The 18,420-nt window shown below is 41.8% G+C and overlaps 1 protein-coding gene and 1 non-coding gene across 2 annotated transcripts; one reads left to right on the top strand and one right to left on the bottom strand.

Moving 5' to 3' along the window:
• Nucleotides 1-1,541: 1,541 nt before the first annotated feature.
• On the bottom strand, nt 1,542-1,648 carry LOC136547664 (small nucleolar RNA R71). Its single transcript, XR_010781627.1, has one exon. It is a non-coding gene; the product is annotated as a small nucleolar RNA R71 (small nucleolar RNA).
• An 802-nt stretch (nt 1,649-2,450) lies between these two features.
• Nucleotides 2,451-2,915, top strand: LOC136544033 (uncharacterized). Its single transcript, XM_066536319.1, has one exon. It carries the CDS (start codon nt 2,451-2,453, stop codon nt 2,913-2,915), a length of 465 nt encoding a protein of 154 aa, XP_066392416.1.
• Nucleotides 2,916-18,420: the final 15,505 nt, after the last annotated feature.

Raw genomic sequence — 18,420 nt, 5'->3', positions numbered from 1 at the left:
CATCGTCTACTTTGATTATATGCTTAGTATAATTGGATTATCATCATGTTCATGCATAAGTTCGTATAGCACTCACTCTAAGGTACCATGGGTGGGTGGTCGACATTGTGTAAGCATGGTGCTTATACATTGTTTACATGTGAATACACCCTATATTTTGGGTTATGTGGTAGATCACAGACGTGACACTGCCATTGAGTCCTTTGTAGTCCACTCCTGGATGTAGGTAGCACATAGGATCTGATTACGAAGGAAGATAAGCTCTGTTCTTACTCTTCCCTAGTAATATCCCTTATGTGTAGATATGAAGATGATCTTAGCTATGATTACTAGGTGTAATTGCACTAATCAATGTATGCTTTGACTTGTAATTAAGGATGACTTAGGAATTATTCCTCTAATATTCTACTTGACCATGCTAATGCCATAGAAAGGAGTATTCTGAGTGACTTATCATTATCATTGATCAATACTTATTATATATATCTTATCCTATGACTTACCCCTATTATGAGTAAAATATTGGTTATGGTTTACTTCTCCATCAATAGAATAAGTTATCAATACTTGTCCATGCTAGACCTTCCCTGTGGTAAAAATATAAATAATGATACCTAGAATACTCTCGGATGAAGTGCTACAATGGTATAATTATCTGTGTGCTTACAGATCCTTTTTCATTCATATCTATATATTCTTTCTTGTCACATAAGATGATAAAGAACTACTTAGTATCATTCTAGTAGTGATGCTAGACAGCAGCAACAAGCATCTCTGGCACCATCACTAGGGATGACAACCTAGTAAAGTAATGTTAGGAGATGTAGGTAATTAATAGGTGGCTATTAAAACAAGTGATAAGTGAATAAATACCAACAAGCATTTCTAGCACCATTATCGGGGAAGGTAGCTAGACAAATGAAGTATTTATAAACTTATGCTTATTGATGTGATCGAGATAAACCACTAACCTCTGCTCAAACAGGCTTACCCTTGTTTTGTCTACTTGTGTATCTTATGTAGGGTAATGTATGATCGGTTTTGACCTTCTGACAAACTACGTTGATGATCCAGAAGCACTACTTAAGAGGACTAAGGCTAAACTCAAAAAAGTTGTGGCTTTAGAGTCAGAAGACAACCATATAAGGCGAAGCTTAACACCAAAATTTGAAGCCATGGCTGATAGGACTCTCTACGAATTCTCTGCTCCAACCACTGCCAACATCCGGACTAGACCCATAGTCAATGTGGGAGACAATGGATTCGAGCTCAAGCCAGCTCTCATCAATATGGTGTAAGCGAGCCAATTTTGTGGAAAGACACATGAAGATGTGAGTGCACATCTCCAATACTTTCTAGAGATCTGCAGCACTTTCACCATCAAGGGAGTAACCAAGGACGCCATACTACTTTGCATGTTCCCATTTTCACTTTTGGGGAAGGCAAAGCAGTGGTTCTATGCCAACAAAGATAGCAACACTATATGGGATAATTGCTCCACTGCCTTCCTAGCAAAGTTCTTAACCACGGGCAAGACCAATGCTCTGCGTGTGAGAATTTCAAGTTTTCAGCAACAACATGATGAATCTATCCCTAAGGCATGGGAACGCTTTCAAGACTATATATTAGAATGTCCTCATCATAGGATGGAGAATTGGCTACTCATGCAGAAGTTCTACCATGGGTTGACCAACAGTACCCGTGAGACCATGGATGCTGCTATTGGAGGTGCATTCTTATCACTTACACTTCTAGCTATGACCACTCTTGTGGACATGATGGCCTCCATCCAAGGCTAAAATGAAGAATGTGTTCAGACCCGCAAGGGAGGTGGAGGTATGCATCAACTCAAGGAGGTAGACATGCTATCTGCCAAGATGGACCTACTGATCAAGAAGCTCAAAGACTAAGCTAATGAAAAGCAAGAAGTCATGCACATTCATGATTCATGCATGACATGTGAAGTATGTGGCAACACTGGGCATTTAGGGAATAGTTGTCCTGAAATCCAAGAGGATGTGAACTTTGTCAACAACAACTACTATCGTCCTCAACAGAATCAAGGATGGAACCAATAACAGAGGCCAAACTACCAAGGTAACCCTCAAGATAATAATTATAATAACTTCAATCAACCACCCTTGAGAGAATTAATTGCTGGCCAATCTAGACTTATGGAAGGATTATCTAAGAAGGTAGCTACCAATGATAAAATATTAGAAAACATAAATAATAGAATGGATAGCTTTGCTTCTGCCATTAAGAACCAGCATAGCTTTAATAAAATGATAGAATAACAAATAGCTCAGCTAGCGGCTGTTGTTCCTCAATCCAACAAAGATAAGATTTTGGGGCAGCCGGAAGATTTAGAAACTACAAATCTTATCGATATTTACAATGCAACTTACTACTACATAGAGCCATTGATGGGAAGGTGGATAGATTACACCATGCCTGACAAGAAAGGTGATCCAGGGAGACCTGTCATCCCTATCGCCATTGGACCTCACATCTTCCAGGAAGCTGTTCGTGACTTCGGAGGAAGTGTCAACATCATGCCTAAGTTAATCTATGAGAAAATTTTAGGAGATCCTTTGTTGTACACAAACATGTGTTTGCAGCTTGCAGATCAGTCACTCTGCTACCCCAAGAGAGTTCTTGAAGATGCCATTGTTCGAGTGGGACAATCATATGTTCCCATAGACTTTGTGGTTTTGGAAATAGGTGGAGATGAAGGGGCACCCATCATCCTGGGCCGACCTTTCTTGAGCACCGCAAAAGCCATAATCTACGCGGATAGTGCCAAGATCTATTTCACGATCAAGGATAAAAAAGAGAAGTTCTCTTTCAAGGACCGCATCTTCAATCTCCTAGTCATCCACAAAAGGCATGCCTGCCCAAAGAGACAACAGTGACCAAGAAGAAGAATGAGGAAGAACAAGACCAGTCAGCCACAAGAAGAAACAATCAACATGATCAACACACTCCGATCTAAGTATGACCACCTTCTTGCTTCACCATTCCTTGCTAAGAAGGATGATCCTAGCGTACCGACAATCGAGTGTACCATTGGAAAAAGAATCTTCCACAAGACCTTGTGCGAGATTGGATCGAGCGTCAATATAATGTCCATGGTAACGTATGAATATTTATTGGGTAACGAACCTTTGTTCCCTACATATATGCAGTTGCAGATGACCGACCAATCAATCTAATTCCCAGAGGGAATAGCGAGGGATGTTATGGTAAGAATACAAGATCACTATACACCTACCAATTTCATGGTCCTGGACATGGGAGAAGAAGAAGATGATACGCCCATCATCCTTGGAAGACCGTTCCTCAACACCACCAACACAATCATCTATGTCAGATCGAGACAAGTCCTCTTCCAATTCCCTGGAGAAAAGGTACGCTGTTATTTTAATAGTTATACTACTTATGAATAGCCGAAGAAGAGCCACTCTAGGAGGAGACGTTGATCATCCCAACGCCAAAGGATCCAACCCTGATGGAATGAATGGAAAGATGAAGAACCTGAAGTGCCGGTGAAAGATGAACCTACTCCGCCTAAGACAAGTCCACACTCTAGGCGGGTGTGGAAAGAAAAGGTGACATCATCATCGGAATCACCATCACAAGAAGTGCAGTCATTTGAGTCTCCACTGCTAAGACCGGATGATGCACCCAAGGAATGAAGGACTTCTCCCCAGTCAAGTCCTGTCCGGAGGACTTAAAAATCCAAACCCTCACCGTAAGGTTACAACGGTAGTTATCCATATTTACTTTCTAGCATTGCATAAATTATTTATCTCTTTAGCATATTTACTTTTCTGCATTAGCATTGCATTAGTAAAAGAGAATAAAAATTTCATTATTGCATTATAAAAATCCTAAGCCCCATGTGAATACTTATATGGTGTAAAAGCCCGCGGGAATATTCACTGTGGTGGCATAAAAATTAAAAATACCATATATGCATATTTTCTTTCTGCATTATATAAATAAGAAAATCCAAAAATATATTAGATAGACATCTTGCTAGAAAATTTGTCTAAACCCACAAGGACAACTAATCTCCGAATGGCTGACCGCTAACCCCTTATCCTAATCTATGTCATGAGTTTTGGTGTTTTTGTTGAAGTATTCTACATGATGATAAATAAGACCAAGAGAAAGTTCACTCGGCTAAAGTCATCTCACTCCACCCATGGACGAGAAGGACATATGCTGGCAAACATGCTCTGAGAAAGATCACTCAACATTCAACAATCGACCACAGCAACATCCAGCTTGGGGGAGGAGCATCCCCCGTATATCTAGCTAAGTATTTCTTTCCTTTAGTTTTACTGTTTTTGAGTTTGCTTTATATTAGCTAAAAAAATAAAAAGATGCATAACAAACTAAAATAAAATAAAAATTTGTCCTATCCAGTTATCTATATATATTAGTAAGGTGTGATCTCAAATTTTGAAAACAAAATAAAAAAAGTATGCGTCTCGTTTTCTGTTTTTAAGAGCTGAATAAATAAAATGGACTCAAAGGATAATCTCTTGCTATAGAAATGATGAATAGTTGCTCTATTGTAATTTCTTTCAAGTACCTAGTTTTCGGCCTTGAATTCTCTCGAGTTTTGTATGCGACTGTTTTGATATAAGGATTTACTCTGAATTTGAAACTCGTGGGTAGCATATGCTTGATCTAAGTCTAGGTAATTGACGGATATGATATGAGAAGGTCTGAGCTGCTATTTATCTTGTTCCTAGTGATACTAGAGTTCTAAAGATTTATCTTTTGAAAAACATAAAAATTCTACATGATGAGCTCCTTGTATGACAAAGCATGAATTTCTACCAGAGCCAAATATGATATTTATATTAGGAAAACTTCCACTCATTTGTACTGCTTATTTTGCATTGAGTTCAGTCAAGCTTTGTTGACCCTTATGAGAGGTTTGTCATGCTCTTAAAATTAAGATCACGTACACATCACCCACATATGCACTACTCCTACACTGAGGGTAGGCGCAACAACATGTCATTCCATCTAGATCCACCCAAACATGTTTTACTCTTACACTGGGAGTGAACACCAAAAATATACCCTATAGGATATCCACCAAATAAATGCTCCAAAGTTTTTGTTGCAGAAAAGAAGCATGGGCTATGCAAAAGTTATTAATAAAAAAAGAAAAGTGTTGAAAAAATGGACAAGTGTCCGAGATATCTAAAACAATGGGTACTCAGATGCCCGCCTGAAAAAAAAGAAATAGATGAATAAGATAGCCCATGTTTTCCTACAAAATTGTTTCTAAGTTTCAAAAAGAGAGATAAGTTTTCAAGGAGCATAGTAGAATTAGATTAGCCACCATATACATCCACACACATGCACATCTTTATTTGATTATATGACTTAACTCTCCTTGGATCTGAGGTTTGACTTTACAATATATGTATTGCAAGTATGCTTTTCATGTTTTTTTTTCACTCCTATGAACTGCACATAAGCCTTAGTTGTAGGAAGAGAAGGGCACAACATTGTTACTGTCTTGGTGAGGATCCATAAATACCACATATATTGAGAGACTTGAGAGTGTCATACGATGGAAGCTCTGAGTTTTATTTTGAAAACCTATAAAAACTCTGGAATAATGGTTGAGCAAAGAACTTGTGACATAGTGCTTGACTTGATTATTCTGTCTTTCAATTATTCAAGACCCAAGTGAAGGCTAAGGAGCCCCATAGTTGAAGGTAATACGTGTAAGTTTAAAAGTCAGATCAGTTTATTTTAATTCGGAGGAGAATTCTTGTTTGAACGCATGTGTACTTTTGAGAAGTGAGAGCATTGAAGCAACTCCTGATCCATTTTACTGAGTTTAGCTTTGCTAAGGGACTCCAGAAGCCATGTTATTGAAGCAGAGAGCAAGGGGATGAGATGTGGGGCTGCCCGGCCCAACTATCAGGCCACCCAGCCCCCCATGGGCCCACCTGTCAGCCAGCTTCGTATATCGGTCTCCCACCACCTTTGAGGATGCATCTAGGCCATTGCTTAAGTCAATTTGATCTAAGGGCTCACGTTGGACCCTTAGGGTTATATAATCCAGCCCCTGCCTCTCTCCCAGGCATAACCCTAGGCATCAAGTCATTTGAGAAGATAGAAACCCTAATCATCCTCAGAGCTCCACCATATTCTAGGGCATAGCTAGTTAGGCTAGGTCTAGAGGGAGGCAAGCTGGCTTCGCCTAGATTCCCGATCGTGTCAAGAGCGTGGTTTGGTATGATCTTTGTACCCCCTCTCTCTTTTCTATCTCCATTATTTTTATATGCTTGCTACAATTGTTATGACAATATTAGTATTCATCTTATTCATGTTCTTTGTTATAATATTCATCATCTACTTTAATTATATGCTTAGTATAATTGGATTATCATCATACCCATGCATAAGTTCTTATAGCGCTCACTCTAAGGTACCATGGGTGGGTGGTCGATATTGTGTAAGCGTGGTGCATATACATTGTTTACCTGCAAATATACTCTATATTCTAGGTCATGTGGTAGATCGCGGACGTGACACTCTCGTTGTGTCCTTTGTAGTCTACTCCCCGATGTACGTAGCACGTAGGATCTGATTACAAAGGAAGATAAGCTCTATTCTTACTCTTCCCTAGTAATATCCCTTATGTGTAGATATGAAGATGATCTTAGCCATGATTACTAGGTGTAACTGCACTAATCAATGTATGCTTTGACTTATAATTAAGGATGACTTAGGAATTATTCCTCTAATATTCTACCTGACCATGCTAATGCCATAGAAAGGAGTACTCTTAGTGATTTATCATTATCATTGATCAATATATATATATATATATCTTATCCTATGACTGAACCCTGTTATGAGTAGAATATTGGTTTTGGTTTACTTCTCCATCAATAGTATAAGTTATCAATACTTGTCCATGCTAGACCTTCCCTGTGGTAAAAATATAAATAAGGATATCTAGAATACTCTCGGGTGAAGTACTACAATGGTATATTATCTATGCGCTTGTAGATCCTTTTTCATTCATATCTATATATTTTTTCTAGTCACATAAGATGATAAAGAACTACTTAGTATCATTCTAGTAGTGATGCTAGGCAGCACCAACAAGCTTTTCTAGCACCATCACTAGGGATGACAACCTAGTAAAGTAATGTTAGGAGATGTAGGTAATGAATAGGTGGCTATTAAAATAAGTGACAAGTTAATAAATACCAACACACGTATCTTGAAGCCCTCGAGACGTCACAGTCTCCCTTGTAAGTTCTGCGTACTATGAGTACATAGTGAGCTACTTTGGGTGACGAAGTTTCTAGCAGCACAACTAGATATTTGCAAGTATTGGGGAGCAAGTATGTTGCCGTTCGAGTACCAAGAGCATTTCTTGGGTAGCAAGAATCTTCTTCAAGCATCGAGTGAGCAAGTGGTACACTGTACATCAAGGAACGTTGTTCCTTGGCAGCTGTAAGTGTATAGCTCGGGTGGTGCACCCCATATCGGAAAACATAGTTTCCTGGGCGAAGCTCTTGGGACGTTGTTAACGTTGCGATCGGGTGGTGTACCAGATAACCGTAAGCGTAGCTCCCAGGACATTGTAGATGCCATGCTAGGGTAAAAAATACCACTATACTCGAGAAGTTGGTTCCCGACGTATTCCGGCGTGTAAATAGTGGTTGCGCAACATTAAGTCCTAGTTGTAAAACAATAATGAGGATGGGGTAGGTGCACCTCCATCATCCGCGTGTCACTAAGCCAATTGAATTTTTTAGGGTGACCTGTTGTAGGTCGAGCACTAAGGGTGTCACAGTTTTCTTCGAGATTCGTCAAGTAACGTGATTCGAATTTTTGTGAACCTCATTAGTGGAAGAGTGAGGACGTTGTCCCATAGCCCTGAGGCCGGGCCAATATAACAGTGTCCTGGTGCCGGCACCACTATGGGCGAGTAACGAACATGTGTGTAGCTGTCGGCAGTTGCGTTTATTACTCTTCGAGCTGGTAATGGGTAGAACGAGTGAACGTTCGCTATCACTGAAAGGAAGCGATGGGGTTAAGCCTGACCAGTGGGGGCACGTCATAAAAGTCTTTTTTCAGATTCTAGGACCTCATACTTTGGGTACAGCCATGGGCCAACCATTTTTCTGGTTTCCCCCAAGTGGGCACACATCTGCTGAAATAAGGTACTTCGAGCTCATCTGGGTATTAGGAGATTTACCTGACACCGAGTGTCAGAGGTTTTAGGATCAGACTGGTGACCCTCCCGAATATCCCCTGACTCTAGAGGGGCAGGGTCGATAGCGAATGAATCGCTACCGCTTACACCTGCCGAGGGGGTGAGCCAGGCTGAGTACCCTATCTGAGTGTCATATCACTAGCCTGCACCAGCTCGGGTGATGGTACGTCGGATTTCAGGCCATGAGGCCCCATGGTTTCCATGGTTGCGGAGATGGGTTCCTTCTCGACGAAGCCGAAGTGTTGGTTTCGGTGGCCCGTTTGTCCACGTATGTCTCTTAGGAGGCGTCCCTCCGGAAATCGTGGGGATGTGGCGTGGCCTCAACGGCACCATTGCTTGGAGAGATTATTGGAATTACATCGGCCGTGTGTGTCCTCTGCCTATAAAAATAGGGGAAACAGAGGAAAATTAATAAATCTGTGCCATAGCTTTTGTATACTCACCTTGCTTGTCATAGAACGAGTATTTGAGCGGCCATTGTTGATGATGTAAGAAAAGGTGGCGTGTCGATGTAGATGGTGGTGACATGACTGACTTGGGGTAGCCCCCGAGGGAGTACCCGAGGGTCGTTACCAATGGAGTGTCTGGAGGCGGCTTGTCGACGTAGCTGGTGGTAGCTTGACAACGTAGCTAGAGGTGGTGTGTCCAGCTTGAGGTAGCCCCCGAGGGAGTACCTGAGGGTCATTGCAATGGAGTGCCCAAAGACGACATGTCGACGTAGTTGGTAGCAGCGTGACTATGTAGCTAGAGGTGGCGTGACCGGCTCGAGGTAGTCCCCGAGGGAGTACCCAAGGGTCATTGCCAATGGAGTGCCCAAAGGTGTCATGTCGACATAGCTGGTAACAACGTGACGACGTAGCCAGAGGTGGCGTGACCGGCTCGAGGTAGCCCCAAGGGAGTACCCGAGGGTCGTTGTCAACGGAGTGCCTGAAGGCGGTATGTCGACTTAGCTGGTAGCAGCGTGATGATGTTGCCAGAGGTGGCGTGATTGGCTCGAGGTAGCCCTCGAGGGAGTACCCTAGGATCGTTACCAATGGAGTGTCCAAAGACGGCATGTCGACATAGATGGTAGCAGCGTGACTGACTCGCTGTTGTCGACGTAGCTGTGAGTATTTATTTGGTAGTCGAATAATATAGACACGTAGTAAAGCAGGTGTTAATTTCCCTTTATGAGCTATGTTCATTGTGTTATGCACTTTGTCGGCTAGACCGTAGCCCCTGTGCTAACCGTCGAGATGCGGCGCATGTAGCATTGGATTTGCGACGTAGGTTGTCGCTGCTAACAAAACACGTTACATTGAACATGTGTCATAAAAGTACTTAATGAAGTTTTAAGGGTCGTTGTCTTCTCTCCTTGATATTGTTTTCCCTTTATGAATTGCTCGGCATGTTATGCAGTTTGTTGACAAGACCATAGCCCCCGTGCGTAGGATGTTAGCCATGTGGTGGCGTGACACTACGGCGTTGGGTTGTGGCGTAAGTCGTTGTTGTGACAAAGCTTTACACATAGAACGTATCATGCAGGTACTTAAATCGCAGAGAAAAAACAAACATGTCATCGAGTGTGATTATTATGTATAGTAGCCTCCGACTTTTTGCTAAGTTTGAGGTAACTTAGTAGAAAGTAAGAGCAAAAAGTAACATAATAGCGACTTAGCTGAACCAACAGAATGTTGGTGCCATTATTGTCGATGTCGAGTGCTGTCGCGATGAGAGACGGCAAGAAGTCGAGAGCGGTGACGAGAGGCCGAGCGTGATCAACTTGAGAAGCTTCTAGACGACGTGCTCAAGTGGTAGCTGTCGATGAGGGGCCATCGCAGGACGACGAGTCGATGACGTGAGCTGCAACAAGGGCCGCCGCGTGACGGCGAGGAGTGCAGTCACGTTCCTGCGAACAATGGTCTTGTGTGCACATGCAAATATCTAGAGATGTGTATACCGCAGAATGTTTAATTGAAATAAAAAATGAGACTTAGCTTTTTGGAGTTGGAGCCATATCACGGAAGTGTGGATTAGCCGTGGGAGAAAACATCCCGTACGTGCACATCTTATGCTCACGTGCATCTATATGCAAGATCAGCATCTCAACTATTGGCTTGATAGGCTGATTCTCCCGGCCAGAGTTCTCGGGATGTGGAGTCGACGAGGATCGCGGTGAGATGTCGATGAGTACCGTCGATGGGATCGATGGGTGTCATCGACGAGGGCCGCCGCGCAATGGTGAGACAGGCAGAGACATCCGAAGATATGCAAATATTTAGGAATATTAATTGAACAAAAAACCCCGACTTAGCCGTTTGATGTCTCTTGTGTGAAATCGGGATGTGTCCACTACAAAGGCCGATGTCCTGAGCCACAGCAGGGCAACGACGAGGATCACAGCGTGCTAACGATGTGTCGTCGGCGAGGGTCACGGCGTGTGTCATCGGCACGGGATGGCAACGACGAGAGACGCAACCGAATTCCTGCTGACAATATCTATGTAGACACAGTGATATTCGAAGGCGTATATTCCATAAAATATTTAATTGAAATAAAAAGGACATGACTTAGCTTGCTCGGCAAGTGTGCATGTCCGACTCGGGAGAGCTTATCGACGGCGTGCCATAATAGCCATTGTTGACGACGAGGAGCGTGCAGTTGATGGGTGTGACTGACATGCTGATGACAATCCGATGACGAGATCCATGCTGTCGACAAGGGGCGTCAAGTCGACGAGGCGAGCTGCGGCGTAAGGGCCGCCACGAGAGGACGACATGATCCTTGTTATCGGAGAAGGACGCAATTAGGTTGCTGCCAATAATAATAATCGTGTAGTTACATGCACATATCTAGAGATATATATTCCATATAAAATATTTAATCATGGAGATGTATATTTCATATATAGAATATTTCATCAGGATAAAAAGCAAAACTTAGCTTGTTGGATTGACGCGTCGTCGGATCAACAAGCAAATAAAGTCATCCCGCACTTGTATTCTCGGAAGATGCGTACGTACACGCAGCCCAAACATACAATCAGGTCAAGGCTTTGGACAACGCCATGGATCCTGGCGTGTGGCTGTATGCCTATATCGCCTGACTCTGAAAATTCACGGACGGGCTTGCTGCTGCTGCCGAGGATTATTATGAAGTATATTATATATATATATATATATATATATATATATATATATATATATATATATATATATTTGATTGACACAAAAGAAACATGACTTAGTTGTTTTCATTACTAGAAATATCCACTTTTATGACGAAAATCTTAATGTCGAATCCGAAACCGTCGTAGAAGAGCGCTTTTTATAACGAATATTTCTGTTTCATCATAGATAAGTGGTGACGATCCTCCAACCCTCCCTATCAATGACAAAATCAGGTATCATCACAAAAAACGTCATAGAAGAGCATAGGGTTTTATCACAGATCACTCGCATGACTCATCTGTGACGATCTTTTTAATACTGTGACGAACAGGGCTTCGTCATTGAACAAATTACACATCTGTGATGAACAATATTCGATCTGTAATGAACGGCGCTTCGTCATAGATCTCCACACGATACTTTTCTTCATCTAACGTGTACCTATGGGACTTGCAGTTACTCATCCGTGACGCTTGCAATTCATCATAAAAGTCTCCGCTCGATCCTTTCTCCATGCGACGTGTACCTGTGGGACCCTTCTCTATCCGACGTGTACCTGTGGGACCTGCAGTTACTCATCCGTAACGCTTGCAATTCATCATAAAAGTCTCTGCTCAGTCCTTTCTCCATCCGACGTGTGCCTGCGGGACCCTTCAGCATCCGACCTTTGGAACCCGACGGCTTACGTGTCACGTGTACCTGTGGAATCGTTCTCTATCTCCATCAGACCTGTGGAACCCGACGGACTTGTGGGACCCGATGATTTGCTTGTCACGTGTACCTGTGGGACCATCCGTCCTTTGAGACCCGATGGCTTACGTGGCACATGTACTTGTGGGACCTTTCTCCATCTCCATCGGACCTATGGGACCCGATGACTTGCGTGTCACTTGATGTCGTCGGGGTTTAATAAATTCAAACTCAAAAAAAACCATGAGACCTAGGAGTCGAACCCGGGACCCAGATCAACAAAAGACCATATTCACCATTGCGCTAGAAGTATGGTTGTGTTGACATATCTTTGGAGTCCTAATAGTAGTATATGATCTCAGTGTGGACAGGCTGACTTATATATTGGATGTATCCCCTGCAAGTGGAAACAAATCTGTGCCCGTTGGACTTGCAGTTGTGGCGGCGGCAGCGGAGGATCCTCAGTGTGCTGTGGTGGCTTAGGCGTCCTTTTGGATGCTAGGCAGAGGGTCTTCCTAGTGGAGCGCGGCGACATTGGCTTCCGTGTCCCTCGTGTGCCACGTCAGAGGCGACAGATCTGATCCGTAGGTCTCCTTGCTCATCTTTTCTTGTTCGCTTCACTGTTTTGGTCCTTGCTTGAACTTGAGGTGTACAAGAAATATTGTAGCATTGTAGATCTGGTTAGGCCAATGCTGATGAAAAGAACTAGGAGGTGGCACTGGTTGGTTTTCTGCTGGTGTCTTAGTTTTCTGCATATGTTTAGTGTTCTTACTATAAATACCTAGGTCTGTTAATTGTCAAGTGCTTGCTTGATTATACCTATCTGTCTAGGCAAACATACATGCCCTTGGCTTCTGCCTTAAACTATTTTTTCTATCTAGTGCTTGCTTGATTCTATATTTCTGTTTTGTATGCTCCAGTGCCATCAGTGAGTCCTTATGGTATTTTGAACTTGTAACATATCTGAGGCCACATTTCTATGCCAATGATATCTATATGGCTACTGGATGTATTAGGATGTAGCTCATTTGTTTGCTTTCTGTGTCTTCTCCATGTTGACAAACAAGTTATTCATTTGGTTCCAAACAAGAGGAAGGCATCAAAAGTAAATCAATGCTTTTTGTCCATCATTCACATCACTGAGGCCAATAATGTTTAAGCTGCACATGTTGCTATTGATGTCAATGATGATCACTAACACTTGTTCACTGATATTCTACTTGTGAAAATTGAGGAAGCTCAATTAACTGCTGAAATTGTAATGGTTGCAGCTCCATTAACTGCTACTCTAGTTTGAGTTATATATATCTATGTGGTGCTACTCTAAATTTACATGTGGTCGTACCATTAAAATTGTTAATGGTTGTTAAAGTTACACTTTGGTATGAGTTGTGGACTTCATTGATGGTTCTTTGTTGGATTATTTTCCTCTTCAGTGATCTCATTACTGAGGAAGCTCTCATCATACTGCACACTGACGAAATGGAGGAGATCCCCAATAAGAGGAACGCACTGGCCAGCCTCATAGAGGATGTCATTTTCGAGATCCTCCGCCGCCTCCCCGCCCGCTCCTTGTTCTGCTACAAATGTATCTGTCAATCCTAGAAAAACCTCATCTTGGACCCCAACAACCATAAGAAGCTGCCCTAGACTATGGCCGGCTTCTTATATGACACTGAGAACGACAATCGAAACTTCACTAGCGTCGTTCATGGTGTACGCCCCCGCTCCTTGGAATTCTTGCCCTTCAACATTGACAATGTAGCTCTCTCAGATTGCTTTAATGGCCTCATCCTATGCTAGTGCCTTGGGGCTAATGGATACCGTTGTGTCGTCTGCAATCCAATGGCCCAGAAGTTTAAAATTCTATCGCCTAGCACCCATGATGTTGGCCATGCTGTTGGTGAGGCTCGCTTGGCATTTGATCTGACAGCGTCCTCGTACTTTCATGTGATTGAATATGTGGATGTCAGTGCTGTGTGCGTTGGTGTGGAGATCTACTTATCTCAAACTGCAACATGGATCTGTAAGGAATTTGAATGGGGCAAGCATACTGATGTGACATTTTACAGACAACCAAGTATGTTTCTTAACAGTTGTCTACACATTATGGGGCACTCTGGGGGTACTCTATGATACTTACTGTGGATATGGAGGGAAACACATGGAGAAAATTTGATAGGCTAGATGGTCTTCACCACTCCATGCATCAAGCTCAAGGTCACTTGTGTGTATGTACTGTTGATGGTCCTAATGATTCCAAGCTTTCAATCTAGATCCTTGAAGACTATGGTACTAATAATTGGACATTGAAGCATACAGTCACCACGCGGATCCTATTTGGAAGGATTAATATTAGATTTGGTTAACTAGATTTTGATGACGAGGACATTGTGATCATAGTTCACCTAGAATGGAATTTGATTTTCTTTGCTAGGGAGGATGGAACAATCATCGCATATAACATGGACCGCAAAAAAGTTCATGTCATCCCTATCCATGTCTTTTGGTATGGTAGATGTACCATTAAAAAAGAGTTCATCTATTGGCCATACTATCTTCCTTTTGTTCCCTTGTTCTTGGATTCATTACTAGAGTAGTAAATTGTTTACGGTAGTTACCATCCATCATAAACCATCAACATTACTTGAATAAATACATAAAAATGATCACCAACATAGACTTAGGGGTTTAAACTGATAATTTCCATGAGTTGGGGTGAATCTATGTTTTCAGCAGGGTTTATCTAGAAAACCATCAAGGAGGATCAAATCGTCAAAGTAAATCACGCTTATGTGCAGCGAAAACTACCTCAAAAGGTTCCAGAAGACTCGAGAAGACACCACACCGAAGCAGAGGCCGAGGCGTTGCTAGGTGGGGCCAACCATCCCTACCTATAGGCCGGCCAACCCCTAGGGCCTACCTGTCAGCCCCTCCTTCAAAAGTTGATTCTCCACCACCTTAAGGATTGCATCTTTGCTGCTTATTCAAGCCAGTTTGATCCGAGGGCTCAGAATTGACGCTCCGACCTATATATACCAGCCTCTGCCCCCTCGCTCAAGGAGATCTACCATAAGTCAAGATCAGACCAGAAATTAGGGTTTTCAGAGAGAAGAGAATAGAGCTCCGATTCTTCAAAGTTTTAGTATAGGCTAGCTAGCAAGGTTCAAGTAGAGTTTGAGTTGTTGCTCAGGATTCTAGATTTTGCCGTCTAGAGACTGGTATATCCATTGTATCCCTCTTTAATTTATGACTTTGTGCTACTTCAATATTATATTCCTAGTTTGCTCTAGTTGTATGCTTGATATAGTTATGATTAATTATGAATATATGCATATGTTCACAAAGCGCTTAGCTCAATACTCAAGTGAGTTAAGTAGTCAACATTATGTAAGAGTGGTGCTTAAATATTGTTTACCTGTGGATGCACTCCACACTCTGGGTCATGTGGTAGATCATGGATGTGACACTTCCATTGAGTCCTTTGTAGTCCACTCCCCATTTGTAGAGCAAGTAGAACCCGGTTACGAAGGGAGTCAAGCTTTGTTCTTGATCTTCCTTAGTAATGTTCCTTATGCATAGATACAGAGTTAATTATGCTATAGATGAGAGTGTATATACTTGGGTGTACAAAAGACTTAGTAAATAAGGAATGACTTAGGAATCTCTTGCTCTTAATTTTGATAGTAGTTAACAACCAATTTAAATTGTCAATTAAACATGTATAGGGGCATAAATATAATCACTAATGAAGGTTTAGGGGTTTCAACTAATAAATTCCATGAGTTTTGGTGAATCTATGTTTCTAGTAGGGTTTAATCAAAAAACCGCCAAGGAGGACCTAATCGTCAAAGGAAAATATGGAGTTTCATCATGGTACCTACGTGGGAAGACTCTAGAAGGGTCTAGAAGCCACATCACCAAAGCGGAGGGCCACCCCCTGATAGGTGGGCTTCTCATCCTACAGGTGGGGCCCTCGGCCCCCCTGGGCCCACCTATTAGTTAGCTTCATATGTCGGTCTCCCACCGCCTTTGAGGATGCATCTAGGCCATTGCTTAAGTCGGTTTGATCCAAAGGCTCACGTTGGACCCTCAGGGCTATATAACCCAGGCCCTGCCTCTCCCCTAGGCATATCATAAGTCATCAAGTCATTTGAGAAGACAGAAGCCCTAATCTCCTCAGAGCTCCTCCTCTTCCATAGCATAGCTAGTTAGGATAGATCTAGAGGGAGGCAAGCAGGACTTCGCTTGGATTCCTGATCTTGTCAAGAGCGTGGTTTGGTATAAACTTTGTACCCCTCTCTCTTTTGTTTCTCCATTATTTTTATATGCTAGTTACAATTGTTATGACAATCTCAGTGTTCGTCTTATTCATGTTCTTTATTATGATGTTCAACGTCTACTTTGATTATATACTTAGTATAGCTAGCTTATCATTATGTTTATGCATAAGTTCGTATAACGCTCACTTTGATGTACACGGGGTGGGTGGTCGACATTATGTAAGTGTGGGGCTTATATGTTGTTTACTTGCGGATACACCCTATATTCTAAGTCATGTGGTAGATCATAGATATGGCACTCCTATTGAGTCCTTTGTAGTCCACTCCCCGAATATAGGTGCACATAGGGTCCAATTGCGAAGGTAGAACAAGCTCTGCCCTCAATCTTCCTTAGTAATATCCCTTAGATGTAGATATGATGATGGCCATGATTACTAGGTGTAATTGCACTAATCAAATGTATGATTTGACTTCTAATTAAGAATGACTTAGGAATTATTCCTCTAATATTGTACCTGACCTTGCTAATGCTATAGAAAGGAGTGCTCTGAGTGATTTATTATTCTCATTACTTATTATATATATCCCTTATCCTATGACTTACCCCTGTTATGAGTAGAGTATTTGTTATGGTTTACTTCTCCTTCAATAGTATAAGTTATCAATACATATCCATGCTAGACCTTCCTAGTGGTAAAAATATAAATAACGATACCTAGAATACTCTCGGGTAAAATGCTACAATGGTATATTATCTGTGAGCTTGCGGATACTTTTGGTTCATAGATTTATATATATTTTCTCTAGTCACATAATTATTAAAGAACTGCTTATTGTTATTCTAGTAGTAATACTATGTAGTACCAACAAATATCTCTGCTTCAACACTAGGGATGACAACCTAGTAAAGTTAGGGATATGTTTATGATAGGTGGCTAAGTACTTCAAACAAGTGACACATTAAGAAATTCCAACACTTAACTAATCTCCTGCCTAGCCATACTACATTTATGAGCATCTATTTCTATCTCTGAATTACTATCAATGCCTTACACTTATCATTTATTTATCATTTGACTTACCCCTACTATAGCATGAGAGTTAATGATCGTGTCATAAGTATGCATATTTGTCAATATCTCTATGCCACTCCATCGCTCCTCCCTGTGGAAAATATAAATAACGATACTTGGTATACTCCCGGGTGAAATGCTACAATAGTATATTATCTGCGCGCTTGCGGATACTACTCCCGAGTGAAATGCTACAATAGTATATTATCTGCGCGCTTGCGGATACTATATATATATATATATATATATATATATATATATATCCAGGTGTTCTCAATAATTATCAACAATGCATTTCTAGCATCATTGCTAGGGATGACAACTTAGTAAAGAGTGATGCTAAGAAATGCCAACAAGCATTTCTAGCGCCGTTGCCGGGGAGGGGCACATGGCTAAGAGAATTGAACAAATAAATACTTGTAGACGAGATCATAACTAAGTACCTCTGCTTTAGCGGGCCTACCCTTGTTTGTCTTTGTTCATATCTTGTATAGGGTATTGTAGGATTGGTTGTGATTCACCAAAAATCTCTATCAATCAGAATCAAACCAATCAAGAGGAAGCTTAACACCAGTTTCTAAAGCTATGGCCAAAAAGACTCAGCGTGAGTTCTCTGCTCTAAGCATTGAGAACATTCGCACTAGACCAACACTCAAAACCAACAACCTTGAGTTCGAGCTCAAGCCAGGCCTCATCAACATGGTGCCAGCTACCCTGTTTAGCCAAAAGGCACATGAAAATGCTAGTGCTCATCTCTAGGATTTTCTGAAGATTAGCAGCATAATCACTATCGAGGACGTTGCTAAAGATATCATACTACTCCACCTATTTCCATTCTCATTAGTAGGAAGGGCAAAGCAGTGGTTCTACACCAACAAAGATAACATCAACACATGCACAAAGTGTTTGAAGGCCTTTCTAGCAAAGTTCTCCCCTATAGGCAAGATCAA

The sequence above is a fragment of the Miscanthus floridulus genome, chromosome 3 (genome assembly GCF_019320115.1).
Source record: "Miscanthus floridulus cultivar M001 chromosome 3, ASM1932011v1, whole genome shotgun sequence".
NCBI lineage: Eukaryota > Viridiplantae > Streptophyta > Magnoliopsida > Poales > Poaceae > Miscanthus > Miscanthus floridulus.
Note: the sequence above shows the minus strand (reverse complement) of the source record. Positions and strands in the feature narration are given on the sequence as shown.